At 41.2% G+C, this 20,085-nt stretch overlaps 2 protein-coding genes across 5 annotated transcripts in view; one reads left to right on the top strand and one right to left on the bottom strand.

Moving 5' to 3' along the window:
• Positions 1-1,226: 1,226 nt before the first annotated feature.
• NUDT21 (nudix hydrolase 21) lies at positions 1,227-12,114 on the bottom strand. The gene is made up of 7 exons (XM_084861307.1): positions 11,803-12,114; positions 9,021-9,221; positions 8,086-8,149; positions 6,468-6,557; positions 3,916-3,991; positions 2,971-3,085; positions 1,227-1,506 (listed from the first exon to the last, which is right to left on the bottom strand). Exons 1-7 carry the CDS (start codon positions 11,916-11,918, stop codon positions 1,485-1,487), a joined length of 684 nt encoding a protein of 227 aa, XP_084717433.1. The 5' UTR covers positions 11,919-12,114; the 3' UTR covers positions 1,227-1,484.
• Positions 12,115-12,271: 157 nt separating this feature from the next.
• Positions 12,272-20,085, top strand: part of OGFOD1 (2-oxoglutarate and iron dependent oxygenase domain containing 1) — a 34,812-nt gene continuing 26,998 nt past the window's right edge. For 3 of the 4 annotated variants that reach the window (XR_014792925.1, XR_014792926.1, XR_014792927.1), the window contains exons 1-7: positions 12,273-12,488; positions 15,330-15,475; positions 15,641-15,687; positions 16,547-16,647; positions 18,251-18,367; positions 19,175-19,266; positions 19,663-19,791. Coding sequence is in view for 1 of the 4 variants with exons in the window: in XM_084861260.1 (XP_084717386.1) it covers positions 12,335-12,488; positions 15,330-15,475; positions 15,641-15,687; positions 16,547-16,647; positions 18,251-18,367; positions 19,175-19,266; positions 19,663-19,791 (786 nt within the window). In the remaining 3 variants the exon portion in view is untranslated. Of the gene's footprint in view, positions 12,489-15,329; positions 15,476-15,640; positions 15,688-16,546; positions 16,648-18,250; positions 18,368-19,174; positions 19,267-19,662; positions 19,792-20,085 lie in introns of all 4 variants that reach the window. The other variant, XM_084861260.1, reaches the window with a different exon arrangement.

Here is a 20,085-nt window from a genome sequence, read left to right on the forward strand (position 1 = left end):
TTTTTCGAAGGACACTGCTCATTTTGGTCCCAGAGTGTGGAGCTCACCTACTACCCGAGCGGAGGCCCAGTTACAGTTACTATTTGATACGCAACCAGGTGAAGGTTTGACAGGACCTCAACTAAGTGAATTCGAATGTTTATAAATAAAATTGCCCAGGCACTCTTGGTCTGACTTTCTCAAGTCTAAATAGGGAAAAACATGATACAGCTTTCACATCAGAATAGCCGTAAATTGTAAGAACCTATCAACAGTTCCTCTCTATTAAAAACCTAACTTGCCAATCTCCTTGAATAGCTGTATCTTGCAAAATTTCCTTTGCATTAAGTCTACAGTAAACAAGTTTGTAATAGGCATACACAATATATTTTGACCATTAAGAAACGGCACAGCCAGCAAACTGCCCTAAGATTTGTTTTTTTATTCCTTTAATTTGACATTAATTCAGCAGTATTTTTAAAGTTTTTAAAATTTGTTGTTTTTCTCTTAGGCTGACAAAAATCTATCCCCTATCCTGTCCTTAGATTTCAGATTATTCCAACATTACTTTGGAATATAACTTCTCCACTGGGTCAACTGCTAAAATCAAATTTTCATCTCTATGGATACAACAAGTTAATTGAAATAACTAACTTTGCAATCCAAGAGTACAAAACCTAACTCATTCACTTTCATAAACTTCCTTCACAGATGGCCATTTTACCGTGGCCCTAAGAATAACCAAGACACAAATTCAGAACAGCACAAATAATTAATACCCTGATTATGTGAGAAAACTCTCTAGATCCTTCTCTTTTTATGCCAATCCCCCTGATTTTCCCAAGCCTACCCCATTTAATGGTTCCCCTTATGTTTAAGGCCCATTGTTTATAAAGTAAGGTCTGGCCGAACCGTGTGAAATGTACCAGGCGTTAACATACTGGCATTTCGGCTGTAATACAGCGCATCGGAGTGTAAAGTTTGGTACAGAAGTTGCACCTTGGACTCATTCAAGCCAATCCAGTTCCCAAAAGTAACAGAAGATCCTCATCACAAAGACCTCTGCACGGCCTCAGAGTGTACCCTCAAGAGTGGTCCCCCAACAAGGGTCCCCTAAACCTGACTGATCTAAACCTGCCATGGTCTCTGAACACTCACCAGCCTAAGCGGGGAGAAAAACACCATACCATCCTCACCTGTAACAGTTTTACAAGTTTAATGTGAAATTTAAAAAAAATACAAATAGAAAGAAGTCCACTTTTTTTTTAATGTACAAAAATGTGTGAGTAGAAACAAAAGCAAATTAAACATTATCACATATGTTTTCACCACTATCTAGGTTCTTCATATCAACATTACTGTTCAAACAAGAGAAAGCAGGTGGCAATTTAGGGCGTGGGAAAGAGAGAAAACAAAACACCTTTCTTTTCTACCATGTTTTTTCTAGACTGTGCGGAGCTGTGCTCACAGAGACGGCTTCTTTTACTTCTCCGCTGCGCAGGAATTCAGTTGTATATAAAATTGAACCTGAATTTTAAAAAGAACAGCGGCTTTATTAAAAACAATGTTCTTTACATAGTTCTTACCTGAGATCAGCAATTTTCAACCTTCTTCATCTCATGGCACATGTAAGTGAACCACTAAAATTTTGCAGCACACCAAAAAATGTATTTTTGCTGATCTGATCAAAATAAAAATAGGTATAACTTTGATTCATTCACACCAGACGGCTACTGTGTTGGCTGTCATTTTTTCATTTGACAATCTAAAGGAAAAGAAGTCAGTGCCCCGGATTAAGTAGCCATGTATTGCAAGTTTTAAGAATTCTGCAGCACACCAGATGAACAATTACTGCCTTAGATCAGTGATGGTCTGCGAAGTCCGAAAGGTTGGCAGCCACTGCCTTAGATGATAAAATAATTTGGACGTTTCTACCCTCCTTGACATTTTTGGATTTTCTACCCCGAGATGCACTTTTCTCTCACCCGTCACATCTTACACATTAAATAACAGTTATTGAAACTTAAAAGAGTCTAAATTTGATTAACTATCCACTAATAGTTTCCCCGAGGGGAGGAAAAGTTTTTATACTTCATTGTATTCTGATCACTCAGCCCTGTTCCTGGCCCGGTAGGTGGTGTTTAAATAAATGAATAATATGACCTTTTATCATATCCCATTTTTCAACCAAAGCAGAGGAGTAAAAGATGAAGTTTGATTAGTGTAACAAAATAGAAAGGCCAATTTTACTCAAGAAGCTTTAATAAAAGGCAAAATGACTACTGGAATTGTTTTTAAATTAACGTTTATTAAGCGCTTACCAGGTGCCTGGCATTATTATAAGCACTTTATGTGTGATATTTCACTTGTTTCTCACAATTCTGTGAAGTGGGGACCACCATCCCCATTTACAGATGAAGAAAGAGGCAAATAGGTATGTATAACCATTTGTCCTGGCCACTCTGTCAAATCCAGACACTGACCACAGAATCTGTAATCTTAACCGCCATGCTATTCTGCAATTCCTGGCTATGGCTGGCTCTACGTTCAACCACTATGAGTCAAATTTCAAAAAATGCATTTCTCACCACTCTGACTTAAAAAAAATACCAAATTCGAAAGGAAAAAGAATGTATTACACCAAGAGATTCAATGCCCACATTTTTATGTAGGTAACTCCCTTCGTCTTTATTGCACATTGCTGACTACAATTTTTCCATAGCTTCTTTGAATAAAGACTTCAAACTTAACTGTACAGAGTATCAAATTTGGAGAAGAGCAGTTACACAAATACCATGATGACATGTCACAAGTTAGGACCACTTTTGGCCAGTCATGTTTAATCTGTGGCTGCACATGATGTAAGGGCACATCTACGGTCTTAACTTCCTTAGAGACCAAAATCCATGAACTGTCCCTTCTCAAGCGGCTCGGAGTATTTTAAGTCTGGCAGCTTCATCAAATCAACCACAAATGCTCAACATTCCATACCTGCTCAAAAGCTGAGGGAGACTAGAGATGATGGGTCCGTAGCCCGGGGCGTTGTCATACAATTCAAACAGTGGCGCGGCTACCAGCTTGTAATTCTTAGGGACTGCAAACAAGGCTAAAAGAAAACAAAGCAGTACTCATTTTCTCTAATTTCTTACATAATCAGTTTCCACTTCATTTGTAATCACCAATTTTACATGTGAGAAACATTTGTGGAAAAAGGTAATCTCAATACATTTTGGTTCAGTCTTTGAAGCAAATTCATAGTGAGAGCTTTGAAACTGATTCTCTAAAGAGATCCGTACTACTACGGTATTAACAACCAAGAGCACCTGATATAAGTTCTGACCCTGAGAGGATGGGGAGAAGTAATTTGTAATTTATTTTGGATTCCCCTTTAAGAATATTATAAGAAATTGGATAATTATTTGTTAAAATGCACAATAAGCCTAAAGATGCTATTTTTTTTTTTTTTTTTTTAAATAAAAATTCATCTGGTACTTTAGGCTCTAGTTAAACTTACTTTCTCGCCCTAGCTGGTTTGGCTCAGTGGATAGAGCATGAGCCTGCGGACTGAAGGGTCCCAGGTTCGATTCCAGTCAAGGGCACAGGCCTGGGCTGCAGGCTTTATCCTCAGTTGGGGGAGGGGGATGTGCAGGAGGCAGCCAACCAATGATTTCTCTCATCATTGATCTTTCTCTCTCTCTCCTCCTTTCCTCTCTGGAATCAATAAAAATATACTTAAAAAAATAAACAAATAAATTTACTTTCTCCCCAATAGTATATCACTAGCATATCTATGAGAAAAACTAGGTAGTTCTGTATAAACTTGCTTTGTGTTTTTAAAAAACTCAAGGAAACTGAAGAAAAGACAAATAGAAGTATCCTTGAAATTACTCTATAAAAGTTTTTAGATGGCTGCATTCAAAAACAAAAAAAACCTACCTTTCTCTTGAAGTTGAACCAAAAACAACTTCTTATGTTCCTTAGGCTTTGTAATATGCGCAGGAATATATGGATACTAAAATAATAAGAGAATAATTTGTTGTTGCCAAATCATCCCTTATACCTCCATGCCTCTATTTATCAAATTCTTCCATTTCAGACATTATGTCCAAATATAAGCCCACTGAGGCCAAGTTCCTCACAACCCCAACATAATTTATTTTAACATATACTCTGTAACTTCATTTCTTTACATGTTTATCCCCAAACAGTGCTGCTGAGAGAACCAGAATCCTTTCTAGTCTTCTCTTTACCAGGATCTAGTACCTAATGGATGTACTAATAAAGAAATGCTTTAAGAAATATAAAACAACAAATAGTGATCTACTCAACCATTCAAGACAAACAGACATAGGATTTACAGTTTGAGAAATTTACAACACAATTAAGTCTAATATTTTTAAAAAGTTGTTTGTTTTTCCTGCAAATATCATGATTAATTTAAATTACTAGAATCCTGATGTGCTCCTTTCCTTTAAGCCTTTTTCTCTAGTCATCTTGGTGTTTAAGTCAATTGTGCTTTACAAAAAGAGATACAAAGATGGTGCTCATTTTCCCCAACACCTAACCAATACCCCAAGTTTACTAAAACACAACCCTTATGTTATATCTTACACTAGCAGAGCTGACACTAGGGTTTAATAAATTAAGGGAATTGTCCTAGGACCATGGCAGGGGACATGAATGAGACTATTCAGAAAGTAGCCTGGAGAGCTTTTGGGTTTTCACTGAGCATTTTCCAGTTAGATCCAGGAATGTACAAAAGTTTACAGCAATTGTTCTGTGCATCTTTTGACCAGGAACTCCATTCATTTCCAGATGAAATTCTACTTTCTTAAAGCCAACACAATTCTCAGGCAGTGAGCATGGCACAGCTTCCATCGCACCTCATCTTCCTATCCCTCGGCTCTACTGGGAAGTCAGAAGGAAGAGGATAGACAGAACAATCTTTAGATTGGCCAACATTTTGTGAAATTCTTAACCTGGGATGTCTTGTCATGCAAAGAAGCTATTAAAGTCATAGAGCCTGGCCAAAAGAATTCCTGATCCAACTTCGAGTCTCTATTCTTTCCTACACAAACTATACTTCAGGGTAACCAAGTACTCGATGGGAAAAGTTTCTCTTTATTTTAAGGATCAGAATGCCAATGAAATGAGCAGATCCAGGAAACTGTATCAATGAGCTAATAACATTACAAAGGAGACAATCTGACATTATAACATTTCTGATAAAAGTACACAATACCACCCTTGATAGCCAACCTCCAAAATGACTCCCATGGTCTCAGTCTCCTTCCTGGTACCCACACCTGTGTGTAGTTGTCTCCCACAGTGTACTATGTGGGTTTGTGTGACTGACAGTATACAGTAGAAATCCTAGTATGTCACCACCAACATCAGATTATAACAGGCTGTAGCTTCCTAGTTGGGCACTCTTTCTGTCAAAGTCTCCATCTTGTGGATCACACACTGGGGGAAGCCAGCTGTCTTACTGGGAGTTGCCCTAAGGGGATGCTCTCATGGCAACTGAGGAAGGTCTTAGGTCAACAGCCAAGAAGGAGATGAGGCCTTCAGTCCAGCAGCCCAGAGGAACTGAGAGGTCTGCTAAGAATCACACATGTGAGCTTGGGGTCAGATACGTAAGCCTCAGTTCAGCCTTGAGATGATGCAATTCCAGATGACAACTTGACCAAAACTTCACAAGAGACCATGAGCCAGAAACACCCAGCTAAGCAGCTCCAGATGCCTGACCCTGAGAAACTAAGATAATAAATGTTTGCCGTTTTAGACCGATAAGTTTCAGGGTAATAGATTAGGCAACAGTAAATAATATTACCTCCTCTGGTGAGTCTTGCACTCGCCTCCCAAAAAATTGAATCCAAATTTAATCTATTGATCTAACTATCAATTACAGGAGAAGATAAAGAGCTACATGTTCAATGACAACAGGGAATGCAATCAGCAATAGGAACACTACACTCTCTCTAAAAATATCAATTTTAAAAAAAGAAAAAACAGGGAGCCAACTTGTAGATGTAAAAAAGACTTAAGAGATTATCCTAATTCAAATAAATTAACAATAAAATTTTAAACTATAAGGAATATGTGAACAGTAACTACATGTTTAAAGACATTATGGATTTATTTTTATTATTTAAAAAAAATCCTTATCTTTCAGAGACACACACTGGAAAATTTACTATTGAAATTATATCGAGGATTTGCCTCCAAACAATCTCAGCTCTTAACTGAAGTTGGATGACAGGTAAAGGATATATTCACTCTTACTATTTTCTGGACTTTTGTGTAGATTTGAAATGTTCTTTTAAAGAAAAAAAAAATTTCTATTAAGAAAGCTAAAAAGAAAATTTCAAGTTTAAGTCTACTATGATATTTTTATTTTATTTTTTTACTATGATCTTTTTAAATGGCTGGAATTAAATCCATTTCCTACTTCCTCAAATGCCCAGCAAATACAACTGAACACTGACCTGAGGAGGTTCAAAATTTGGTCTCCACCAGTTACCAATGCAGTCATCAATGACCCAGTCTTGCAGGACTCCATCTTGACGACCTAGTATCTGTGAGAAAAGAAATGATACAGCCAGTGAACAATAAAACATCCAGGCCCACACACTCTTCTTCAATGAAGAGATTTTTTTTGGCAGCCCTCCTAATAGATACATGCTTTCCATATGGGCTTCCTTTCTATAATCTCTATTTATTACTGTATGTGTCACCCTGCCCAAGACATACACTATTAGTTCAAAACTAACAATCTAGCATTGACATGACCAGAGAGGCCCGACAAATATTGTTATACCCTGACTATACTTTAAAAAAAAAAAAGAAAGATAATCAATTACCTATATCAGCCAATGTTATAGAATAGTTTTTATAAAATCAACTATTGCTTCTGTATGTCACCTATCTGACGAAGTTATAAAAGTGTGCAAAACTCAAAATGTTTCTTTTTATGATTCTGTATAACATTAAACTTACATTGTTTTAAGCAAAGCTGTACTCTACATTTTAATTAGTCAAAAATGGTTCTAAAAGCTTCATAACAACAAAGAGCAGTTCCCTACCCCACTTCACCCATTACCACTGGCTGTAACTCTCAACTCTTAGCTGTTTTACCCTGATATTTGCCTCTATTTTTAAAAGCATTCAAAATTCTAGAGAGGCCTACCCTGGAACAAAACTACCTGCATTCAGAGCTCCAGCATCAAGACCTACTGGATAACACCAAGTTACTTGAACTCTCGTTGCCCGTTTTCTTATCAGTAAAATGGAGTTAATAGCAATACCTACTCCCTAGGGCTGCTGTGATAACTAAAGAAGTTATTGTATGTAAAACACTTAGTATAGCACAGTAAGTACCCAATAAATATTGACCTTTGTTAACCATTACTGTTACATAAACACTTCAAAGAAAAAAATAAAAGTATAAGTTCAACTTCTGGAAAATAAACATTGTACATATTAACACTGGGAATTAAGTTTGTGGGGTTTTTTAATATATTTTATTGATTTTTTTTTTTTTTTACAGAGAAGAAGGGAGAGGGATAGAGAGTTAGAAACATCGATCAGCTACCTCCTGCACACCCCCCTCTGGGGATGTGCCCGCAACCAAGGTACATGACTTTGACTGGAATTGAACCAGGGACCCTTTAGTCCATAGGCCAACACTCTATCCACTGAGCCAACCCAGTCAGGGCAAGTTTTATTTATTGAAAAGTAATCGTCAAGCCGAAACTGGTTTGGCTCAGCGGTAGAGCGTCAGTCTGCGGACTGAAAGGTCCCGGGTTCGATTCCGGTCAAGGGCATGTGCATTGGTTGCGGGCACATCCCCGGGAGGGGTTGTGCAGGAGGCAGCTGGTCGATGTTTCTCTCTCATCGACGTTTCTAGCTCTCTATCCCTCTCTCCTCCTCTCTGTAAAAGATCAATAAAAAATACATTTAAAAAGAAAAAAGAAAAAAAAAAAAGTAATCGTCAAAATAAACTTATCCTTTTCAGAAAACATAAAAAGCCTAATTATCTAGTAAGTGGGTGGTATTAACAAGAGCAATAATAATAACCGTCCAAGTGGTTAAATAGAAAAATACCTCTGTCATTAAGCGTTTTAGTCCTTCCACTTCGTCTTCTCCTGGGTTAAGTTCACCACCAGGTCTGCATAAAGGTTAAGAATTTCAGCTTTCAACTCAATACAATATTGGGATAATAGGAAGAAGATAGTAATAGTTATTTCTATCAAGTAACTGAACAGCACACATATTCCAGTGTCACATGATGAGGCAAAATCAAAGCGAAGGGGAAGAATATGCTAGAAATAGAAAGCTGAATTCATATTAATTCACCAGACTAACCAGTACACAAACGCTAATTTTAAACAAAATATGTAGCATAGTGTAAACATTACATAATTGCTGACCATCAGTCCACCCCATCTCTTTTCCCGGGGAAGCTATCTAGCGATAGTGAAGTCTGGAAACATCCAGAGAGCAGTGAGCCACATTCTTTTGGTCTGAAGAATGGGGCATTTTTCCAGAACTCCAACCTAAATATAACTCCAACCTAAATATTTGAGACCTCCCTTTTGGTACAATCTGGTCAAATAGTTGTGAACCAAATGTGTATCAGGAAATCTATAAGCTTAAATGGTAAAACTAGAAATTTATCCATAAAAATGTTAAGTCGTTTGAAGAACAGAAAACACTATTCATCCTAAGAAATAACATCCATTGTTCATAGCGATGCTACAATGACATCTAGTAATAGGACTTGGACCAATTTGTTTAAGAGGGCTCCTGTCAAGCTCAGTCATTAATATCAACAACATCGAGACACGTGGATTTCTAGTGAGGCAATAAGTGAGCGTTGCCCTGAAGAAAAATTACTTGTGATTTTTCTGTTTCTGAAGACTCCAAGAACAGCCCTGTTTGTTGAGATAAATGTCTACCGTAAAAACTATATTCCAACGCTGCTTAAGACAGCAACCTTATTGAAAGCTGTCTTGCTATTCATTTCCAACAACACTTACAGTTTGAAGAAAGTTGTTCCCAGCTGGAGCAGTAGCACATGGGGCAGTCGGTGCTCATGTACAATCAGAACCCCTTCCACAGTCCTCCTCATTCCAATTTTGTCAAATTCCTCCCTCATGCGTTGAAATCGGGCTGCAACAGAGCTGTCCTTCTCATAGAGGGGCTCTTTTGTACCAAAAGTATAATTGGTAAGAGGGTACCTGTGATCCGAAGACACACATTACACATGAGAACCGGGACCATAATTCACCATCATAGATACAACCATACAACATATACATATGTACGTATATAGAACATATGTATATGGTAGATAGTGTATATATTGTACTCAGAGACATAGGATTTGTCCAGAGTTACACAACTCGTTAATGAAACAGCAGAGACTAGAATCCAGATCTTGGAAGTCTTCTATTAGATTAAGCATATACACCACTATCCGTAAGGCCCTTAAATATTATCTGGACATCTGATAATCCTCTGGTTTTAGGTTGTGGCTAGTGTAACAGCATTGCCAAGCTGGCTAATGTCCATTTGGGCTCCTCTTACAGGTAATCAGAAATTCTATTAGCTTACATGCTAATCTCTTTTGTCTAAAAGTAGAGCTACCACTTCCATCATCTCTTCTGTTTTTTTCTACTTCTCCCAGTCAAATATCCGCAGACATCTTTAGACGAACTTTCCTTTCCCCTCTAAAACCTTCTAGCCTGCGTTTATTTCATTCATTACCCTTATTCTTCCCTTCTCTTCATTCATATCTCCGACCCAATCTGAATATTCTCTCCTTCTTTATCAGAATATGCTCAAATTTTGAAGACCATTTTCATCTTGCCTAGCAAAGACCAAATTTTTCCTTAAAACTACCATGTTTATATTTTTATCACACATATCACCTTGTAACCCCTCAATCAGGAGACTTATAGTAAGAAGCCTCTAGTTATAAGCCTTTGAGTAAAAATGGTTTACCACATTGTCCATCCCCAAGATATGTACTCTATAAAAACGCCTTGACATTCAGTCAGTAACTACATAACTAGTCCACTCTGCTATTCTTGAAAGGGGTTGCCAAAACTTAAAAAAAAGTTAGTTTGAGCCCGGCCATGTGGCTCAGCAGAGGTCAGGGCACATGCCTAGATTGTGGGCTCAATTCCCAGTGAGGAGGTGTGCAGGAGGCAGCTGGTCAATGATTCTCTCTCATCATTGATGTTTCTATCTCTCCCTCTTCCTGTCTGAAATCAATTAAAATAAATGTTTTGGGGGGGAGAAAAGGACTTACTTACAATTTGCTCACACACATGAATTGATTTACAACACAATTCTGAATACCACATTTATATAGGAGAGAAAAATCTGTAAATCCATCAACACATAACTTTAATGGAGCAAAGATTAAAACATTTTCACCAAATTAATTCTGCGTAATGGCTTAGTGCAAACTGATCCAATAACCGAGGCAACTCAAGGGAAAACTGTGAGTCCCGGTTCTAATCACCACTATGGAGCTGTGCTTTCACTTTGTTTGAAAGGGGAACATTTGTCTTTCCCACATGATGGGAATCTTATGAGGATTTTTAAAAGCAGTAATGTGCAATTAAAATATATTTCGGTAATATAATATCTATTCACTTGTATATACGCAACTATACCAATCCCAGGTTTCATAAGCCCCAAAGTTTCATTATCTACATTTCCAAGTCAGCATCTGTTTTGCCAAATAAAACAATAACCATCTTTTCGATTTCAATTCGCTTTTGAGGGAAATTCATTTATTTGAATATGAAACAGAGAAAACATCTAAAGTGTCTATCAAAAACACCAATATCAGAAAATCCTTGCACTTTTTTTTAAAAGCTATGTTGTTATTGATTTGAGAGAGAAGAGAGTAGAGAGAGAGAAAAAAAAACACTAATGAGAGAAAGAAAAATATCAATAGGCTGCCTCCTTTACAACCCCTCTCCCCGCCCCCCACGGGGGATGCAGCCCTCAATCCAGGGCTCGAACCCTGACCAGGAGTCAAACCGGAGACCTTCTGATGCTCCACCATCTGCACACCCAGGGCAAACCCTTTTACACACTGACCAGAACTAAATGGCCATTTCCTCCATGAAGGCCAGCATCACAAGTGCCTCTCAAACTCGCAGGACAACTTCTTGACAATTACCTGCCACCGCGAGATTACTAGTGAGAGTGGCCTCCACACGCAATGGCTTTAAGTGCTTAAAACAGAAAGATGTAGAGGACAAAACGCAGCTACCACGGGTTCCCCGGGGTTACACTGGAGACTCCTCCAAGGTCTTAAAGCCCAACCGTCTCAGCACCCACCCTCCCGAGCGGATGGTGGGTGGCTGGAGGGCTCTCCCCGCGGCAGAGAAGCCCTGTGCATGCACAGGGCAGGCCAGAGAGCCCTGAGCACGCGAATAACATGTGTGTGCATGCGCTGAAATGCACAGAATTGAAATCTGAGCCGTTAGGAAGAAAGAAAAAAAACTAACGCTAAGCGTTAAAGCTACTGTGAAGACACCATATTTTGCGGGTATCTGTGGGTAGGTGGAGGAAAACAATGAATTCAAAGCAAACTATGGTTCTTCTTCCTATGAGTACAGGGGCATGGGAAACACACTTCTTTCGGGAAAAGAAAAAACCCTTGCAAGTAAGACAGGGCTCGAACCCCTTGGCGCCAGGGAAGGTGGAAGGGGCCTGCGGGAGGGGGGTCGGGGGGAGTCATAGAGCTCCGGACGGGTGAGCCGGCCAAGGGGCTCGGGCAGGCCGGGCCGCACTTACAGGTTGATGGTGCGCTCCAAGGTGAGGGGCTTGGTCTGCTGGATGTACTTATTGCCGAACTGGTTGACCCCCCGCGGCCAGCCGGTTTGAGAGCGATTGGGCGGCACCACGGACATGCTGGCGAGGACCGGCGGCGAGGACTGGCGGCGATCGGAAAGGGGGGGAGAGGAGGAGAGGCAGGGAGGCTTTCCCCGGCGCGGGCAGCGGTTATCTGCGGGCCCGCTCAGCAGCCGCCGCCCGCCATTAACGTGAGATCGCTAGAGGAGGCATCCGCACGCCGGAAGTGCCTCCAGCGCCTCGGGCGGCCGGAAGTAGAGAGGCGGGAGCCAGCCAAGGCGGAGCACCGCTGGCCCTGTGGCTGGTGGGATGTCGCGACGTCTTGAGCTCCCATTGGTAGAGCAGGTATGGGTTCCGCCTCCTCTTGCCTTTGGCGCTTCCTATTGGGTGGCGCTGGGAAAGAGTGCATTCTGGGAATTATAGTCTTGGTGAGCTGCTTGGTCTGGGTGGCGTGGGGTCTGCGGCTGCTGAGGAGATGAATGGGAAACGGCCCCCCGACCCTCACCCGGACCGGATGGGGAAGAAGAGGAAGAAGGAGGTGACGGTGGAGTTTTCGGACGCTGTCAAGGAGGAAGCCTTGAGAAAGCGGGTGGCCGAGGCCTGGAGGGGCAGGACGCCGCTCAGTCACGGTAACCGGGTGCTGGGAAGGGGGAGCCACCATGCGGGGCCCGGGGCCTCGGCAAGTCCTGGCGCTGGAGCCCAGCCCGGGGCAGCGGGGCCACAGAGATGGATGGAGGCTGTTGGAGAGAGCGTGACTTGGGCAACTCCGACCCTCCGGCCTGGCCTGTGCCCCGCTTTCGTTGCAAGTTCGGTTTGGAAGTAGAAGCCGGAGGCGGGCGTGCAGGTCGGAGAGTTCGGGGAAGTAGAGGGCGTGCAAGTTCTTGGCTGAATTCTGGAACCAAAGGCTCCTAGTTGAATTCTCGAAGCCCTCCACTGGCTGTGCGTGGTCGTCGTCGGTGGGTTTAACTTTTTAAAAACTTGAGTTCCTTCCGGTGTAAAATGGGATAGCTAAATAGGATTTACCTCGGAAAGACCTTGAATGAGATTAGTGAGCTAATGCGTGTATGTGTCTGACAGTGTTTCCCCGAAGAAGCACCAATAAGCATTGGGACACACATCTGAGTGGCTTAGGTGATGTTTTCCTGTGAAGGTGGTGCTGGGCTGGCCCGGGATGGTGCAGCCAGAGCTTTGGAGCGTACTCGGTTTTGGTTTTGGTTTTTTAATATATTTTATTGATTGTTTACAGGGAGGGAGGGAGAAGGAGAGGGATAGAGAGTTAGAAACATGGATGAGAGAGAAACATCGATCAGCTGCTTCCTGCACACCCCCTACTGGGGATGTGCCTGCAACCAAGGCACATGCCCTTGACCGGAATTGAGCCTGGGACCCTGCCTGCAGTCCACAAACCAACGCTCTATCCACTGAGCCAAACCGGTTAGGGCCATTCTGGCTATTTTATGCCCGGCTCCCACCCTCCTTGGCCGACCTGGCGCTACCCGCTCGCGACCCCCCCAAGCTCCTGTCTTGAGCATCTGCCCCCTGGTGGTCAGTACTTGTCATAGCGACCAGTCCTTCCACTGTTCGGTGGATTTGCATATGTATTAGGGTTTTAGATAGATGAAAGGTACCGTAGGTACCGTGTTTCCCCGGAAAATAAAACATCCTCCGAAAATAAGACCTACTTACAGGTTTCCTTCTGAGTGAAATATAAGGCATCCCCCCCGAAAATAAGGCCCCCGAGGCTAAACATGAGAGATTTGGTCCACTGATTCTAAAAGAAATGGAGTCACAAGAAATTCACCAGGAAATTCAGGAATCGGATTGTTGTGATGATGTTCCAGAAGATGATGACATGATTGTCATTGAATAAATGAGTAAATTCTTGATACTGTAGGATTCACAGTTTGTCTGGTTTGTGTTGACAACTATCGTACCACCGTACCGTATACAGATAATAAATTTCCTTTATTTTCATTTAACAATCAATGTGTACCGTATTCTTCTTCATGGAAAAATAAGACATCCCCTGAAAATAAGACCTAGCGCATCTTAGGGAGCAAAAATTAATATAAGACACTGTCTTGTTTTGGGGGAAACAGGTTAGGTAGGTAGGTGATAGATGATAGATAGATAGATAGATAGATGATAGATAGATAGATAGATAGATAGATAGATAGATAGATAGAACCACTTGGCCTATGAAAGTAAAACGTGTTGTAGGAGGAAGGAACCTACAACCTCAACTTCACGTGTCACCTTATAGCATAAGAACTCCATAATGCATCATGCTTTCCCTTCTAAAGTGCGTGGTGATTTTTGTTGTGGTGAAGTGCTCTAAGCGGTGAGTCCTGGGGGCTCTGGATGCACGTGGACAGTGACAGCCCAGCCGTAGGCAGCTGCCTAGGTTGCCTTGTACCTAGGTACGTGTTACACTGCTGGGAGAGCAGCAGCCGCGAGCTGGCTGGCGTCCTGGGCATGGTTCCTTCCCACTCTGTTGTTAACTATACCAGGATGCCCGCATAATTGAAAAAGAAAAGAAAGACACAATAGCTCAGTGTTTAAAGATTTCTCATTGTCCTCATCTGTGGGATGAAGACAGTGATCATGTCTGCCTTAGCATGGTGGGAAAATTAAATAATGCATGCAAAGCACCACTGTGCTTGGCACTGGTGTGATTATTAGATGGTACATAATATAGCCCAACAGAGGCAGTGGGTAAAGTGAATTAGAAGGGGTTATGCCTGAATTGGTTTTTTGTGGGTTGTTTTTTTTGTGTTTTTTTTAACCCACAAAGTGTATATGTTCTAACTGTCTTGGACAATAACTTAGGGAAAGAAAAAGGGTTGAGGAAAATTGCCAACCAGTATTGCTATTCTCATTTTTAATTGGCTACTCTCATTTTAAATGTGTTGGGGAGGGGGTGATATATTCAAGACTTTAAAATATATTCAGTTCGCCGGAACCAGTTTGGCTCAGTGGATAGAGTCTGCGGACTGAAAGGTCCCAGGTTCAATTCCCATCAAGGGCATGTACCTTGGTTGCAGACACATCCCCAGTAGGGGGTGTGCTAAGAGGCAGCTGATCGATGTTTCTCTCTCATCGATGTTTCTAACACTCTATCCCTTTCTCTTACTCTCTGTAAAAACTCAGTAAAGCATATTAATATATATATATATATATATATATATATATATATATATTTTTTTTTTTTCAATTCAACAAGTAAACATTAAACTAACCCTCCCGCCCCCCAATTTTAAGGCCTAATATTTTAAGCACAGTATCATTAAAAAGTAGTGTTGGGTGGGTAAAGAAAAAAAAGGGAACAGCTTATAATCCCCCAAATCTGAGACTTCAGGTATTAGATTTCTGAAAATTCATGACCATCCCCTTTTGTATTCTCTGTACTATGCTACTCAGGGGTCAAAAATACAAACGAAAAATAAGCCATACTGTTTTCCTCCCAATAGAAGCCATCATCATGGACACGGACCCCTTTCTTCATTGTGTGATCCCAAACTTCATCCCAAGTCAAAACTTCTTGGAAGGGCTTCAGAAGGAGCTTTTGAACTTGGACTTCCATGAAAAGTACAATGATTTATATAAGTTCCAGCAGGTATTTATGACCTTTTCCATTCGTTCTTCCACTTTAGAAACCTATTTACAGAAAAGTCATTCAGTACCTTTACATTTGAGGTTTTACCTTGGAGGGGCATTGCCTTGATGTTGTGTCATATATGAAGGAAATCCTTTTTCTCTCTCTCTCTCTTTCATGGTTAAGTCTGATGATTTGAAGAAGAGAAAAGAGCCTCACATCTGTGCTTTAAGGTAAACAAGTAATCATATTTGTTGGGTGTCTGGTATGTGCCAGGCTGGCTAGTAAATGCTTTAAAATGTTATGTCTTAAATCTCTGTGGATGTATTACCCTATTTTGTAGAGGAGGAAACAGCCTCTGAGAAATTACGTAACTTCTTCAAGGCCACCTAGGTAAAAATTGAGGGAACTAAGATACAAGCCTGAGTGTCTGATCCCAGGGTCCAATTCTCAGTGATAAAATGTTCAGCTTTGTTAGTAGTCCAGGCAACAAATTAACACTGAAATTACCATTCTTCACATATTAAGTTGGTAAATATTAAAAACAAAAACTCCCGCTCTGACCGGTTTGGCTCAGTGGATAGAGCGTCGGCCTGTGGACTAAAGGGTCCCAGGTTCGATTCTGGTCAAGGGCATGTACCTTGGTTGAGGGCACATCCCTAGTTGGAGGTATGCAGGAGGCAGCTGATTGATGTTTCTAACTCTCTATCCCTTTCCCTTCCTCTCTGTAAAAAATCAATAAAATATATTTAAAAAATAAAAACAAATCTCGCGTGTTGATAGAAGTATAGTAGATGCCTTTATACACTGCTGCAGTCTTTCTTAGAAATGGTTTTGAAAGATGTATCAAAGCCCTTCAAATCAGGCTTTCTCTTTTTGTAGTGTGATTCTACTTATAAAAATTTATCCTGAGCAAATAATTAAGGATGTGTCCTGGGAATATTAGCCCTAAACTATGCAAGTTTAAAGTGAGGGAGACTCTTGGGAATAGATCTCTTGAAAAACAACAACCTCCAGGAAAAAACAGTTGTGACATATACCCAAATGTAGGCCACACTATGACATCACAGGTTATCTTGTTTGCATTTCTAGGAAAATTCTGTTTGAAGATTTCCGGGCTTGGCTTTCTGACATTTCCAAGATTGACCTGGAATCAACCATTGACATGTCCTGTGCCAAATATGAATTCTCAGGTAAGAAAGATAAAGCCCTGATGTCTGTAAGAGTTAAAGCCTTATCTAAACAATAGTAGAAAGATAGTATCAGTATATCAAAATCCTGGACTGTGTCCCAGTATATCATTAGGATCTTACTAAGGAAGATCTGACCTGGCTCCTATACAGAAACGCCCTTCGTATTGGAAGGTATAAGGCAGTGGTTCTCTTTGGGAATATGATGAAAGCTATTGACCATATTTTCAGGAAAATGCTGATAACATACACACCCACTTTCCCTACAATATGGGAAATTCAGAGGTGATATTGTAAACTCTCCTCTTAGACTGCTTAAGGAACAAATGTCCCCCTCAAAGCAATTTTTTTCTTTATAAGTTTGAAGTTAATAAGTGAATATACTCTTTAAGGAAAAAATTTTGAAACAATATAGAAATATACAGTGTAAACCTTGATAGTCCCCTTCACGTGTGTCAAATTCCCGCCCCCCAACCCGCTATCTCTTCAGGGGTATTCATTGTCACCAGTTTGGGGTGCATTCTCCCAGTTCCCACTCTGAGCATCTACATGTCTTTTTGAAAACATTTGGTTACGTTTTGAAAAGTGTGGTGTGTTGTTTTAGATTTAACTCCCGTCTTGGAAGTTTAACTTAGTAACAACGTTTTGAGGATAACTTAGTGATACACATGAAAAATCATATCAGATGATTATTTTTTAACTTTTTTTTTTAAGTAATTTCAAACTTAGAAAAGTGGCACACATAGTACAAATCTTTCCCCCCCCCCCCCCCCCGTTTTACTACAAATAGATTACAGTTGTGATCTCCGTGAATGACTTCAGTAACGCCTACAGGAACAGTCTCCTACTAATAGTGATAAACCATTAAAATCAGTTAGTTCCATTACTTGGTGCTCTACAGCAAAAGGATCCAGTCCAGGATCCTACATTCCATAGGGTTCCTTCTAGAGTTCTCCTTTTTCATATTTGTAATTCCTTCTTCGACGGAGAAACCTGGTTACATTATCTTTAATATATTTATTCACTGTAGCATTCCTTCCTCTCCTACCCTGCACAGCTCCCACCATGCTCAACCCCACCTCACGGGTTTTAGAAGTTTACCTGGAGAAATTAGTGGGAACAAGTCCAAAAAGATCTTTGTGCAATAATTCCCATTGAAACATTATTTCTTAATAGATAAGAAATGGGAACAACGTAACAAAGAAGATTGATTAAAGGGTGAGGGAGTGATTCATAATCCTTAGAGTAAAATAACTGCAGTCATTAAAAAAGATGAAAAGTATATGGAAAACACACTTGCCATGTAGTAATTGTTTTAAAAAAGCAGGCCACAAAATAACCACCCAGGATAATATTTCTTTCCTGAAGCAAACACGCATATAGAAACAATATTGTAAGGAATATGTAAAAATATTGTTAGTGATTCTTCAGTGTTTTCAGAGTTGACAGTTTTATTTCTGTAATTATAAAAGAGAAGTCAGTGTCATTTTAAGGCCGGAGGAGCTGACATTACAGATGAGTGTCCAATGGCTGACATAAACGCAGGGTCGGGTCCCAGCTGCTCCTTGTCTGTGCAGGGACATGCAGCTGTGCGTTCAACTTGCAGATGCCCTGCTCTGCCATGACGATGAGCTGGAGGGGCGCCGGATCGCCTTCATTCTCTACCTGGTTCCTCCCTGGGACAGGAGCTTGGGGGGCACCCTGGACCTGTACAACGTCGATGGTAAGACACGCGCATGCTCTTCAACACCCATAGCTACGTCCCAGGCCTTAGGCACAATGCCTGTACTCCAGGGAGATGGGAGCCATTGATTACAGTAACTGCTGCAGGAGGAATGAATGCCAGCTCTGACATCTGCCTCCCTGAGTTGTACTTGAGATAATGATCACTCCAGACAGAGATAAGTTATAAGTGATTTAGATGAGGAGCAATCAGATCTGGCATCTGAATACAGACTGTGGAAGGGTAGCAGAGACCATGTACACCTGCCTGTGGCTCTGAATCTGCCAGGACCAGTCCATTTGACAGGAAATCAGGGGGTTTTTTGTTTGTTTAATAAATATATTTTTATTGATTTCCGAGAAGGGAGAGGAAAAGAGAAATAGAAACATCACTGATGAGAGAGAATCATTGATTGGCTGCCTCCTGCATGCCTCACACTAGGGATTGAGCCCACAACCTGGGCATGTGCCCTGACCAGGAATCGAACTATGACCTCCTAGTTCATAGGTCAACGCTCACCCACTGAGCCACACTGGCTGGGCATCGGGGATTTTTATTATAATGACTGACCACAGAGGTTGACTCAAGGGAGGTTTCAGCCCTCATCCAATAATAGATGGGTGGTGTAAGGAGGAACAGGTGTCACCTGGCAGAACTAGCAAAATGAGCAAAGTAGCTGGGAGGATGGTCTTTGAGGATCACAGGGTACATTCAGAGACGCTTAGAAATCAGGATTGTTAGGGTGAAACGGGTGGCCTGAAGTGGTAAGTGCTAACATGTTTATGGGTGTGTTCTCTCCTGGTGCAGAACATTTCCAGCCGAAGCAGATCGTCAAGTCCCTTATTCCTTCGTGGAACACACTAGTTTTCTTTGAAGTGTCTCCAGTGTCCTTTCACCAGGTAAAGATTGTAAGCCACAGATGTAAGAGCACTAAGGCTGATGCCTTAGGTTCTCTCATTCCTATTAGAGCTGGCTGGTCAGACTATTTTCACACCCAGCATGAAGGATCTAGAATAGGGGTGTCGAACTCAATCAGCAAAGGGGCCAAAATCTAAAATCCAGCCTAAATCGCGGGCCGAATGGTTTACTGAACAGTCATAAACTGACAATGTCATAAACTGACAGCGGAGTGCAGTGATGACAGCGCAGTGCGGGCCACATTGCAAGGCCTGGCGGGCTGGATTTGGCCCGCGGGCCTTGTGTTTGACACATGTGATCTAGAAGGTGGTGTGCCTTGGCTGGTAATCTCCCTCCGCATTCTTTGAGTTGATGTCCCATTGGTTTTGTCCTTTCAGGTGTCTGAAGTCCTGTCTGAAGAAAAGTCACGTCTGTCTATCAGCGGCTGGTTTCACGGTCCTTCACTGACCAGGCCTCCCACCTACTTTGAACCTCCCATACCTCGGAGCCCTCATATCCCGAGAGATGTAAGAATAAGTGCCTGCTTCCGGATTTTTAACTTAGCAGTTGTAGCGTAGCGGGTGTTTTTGTGGTTCCGAAAGTGGCTCTTCCTGATAATGAAACTGGCCTTGAGCTTGCCCTTCCACTTTCCTTAGATAAACTTGGCTGGTGTCCTTCTCAGGCAGTTTCCCTGCGCTTTATATTTAACAAGGAGACAATTATAAATTGAGGATTTGCACTTATTATTTTACTACTGTGAAATGATGTGAGAACAAAAGCAATAGGAATTAACTCACCTTTTGCATCTGCTGCTTCTTTGT

Source organism: Pipistrellus hanaki (genome assembly GCF_964339955.1).
Source record: "Pipistrellus hanaki genome assembly, chromosome: 15".
Classification (NCBI taxonomy): domain Eukaryota; kingdom Metazoa; phylum Chordata; class Mammalia; order Chiroptera; family Vespertilionidae; genus Pipistrellus; species Pipistrellus hanaki.

Coding starts and splice junctions, on each gene's coding strand:
- NUDT21 (XM_084861307.1), bottom strand. CDS start 11,918: ATGTCCGTGGTGCCGCCCAATCGCTCTCAAACCGGCTGGCCGCGGGGG. Junction 8,150..9,020: donor GGAACAACTTTCTTCAAACT/GTAAGTGTTGTT, acceptor ACCTTTATGCAG/ACCTGGTGGTGAACTTAACC. Junction 3,992..6,467: donor CAAATTTTGAACCTCCTCAG/GTCAGTGTTCAG, acceptor TTATTATTTTAG/TATCCATATATTCCTGCGCA.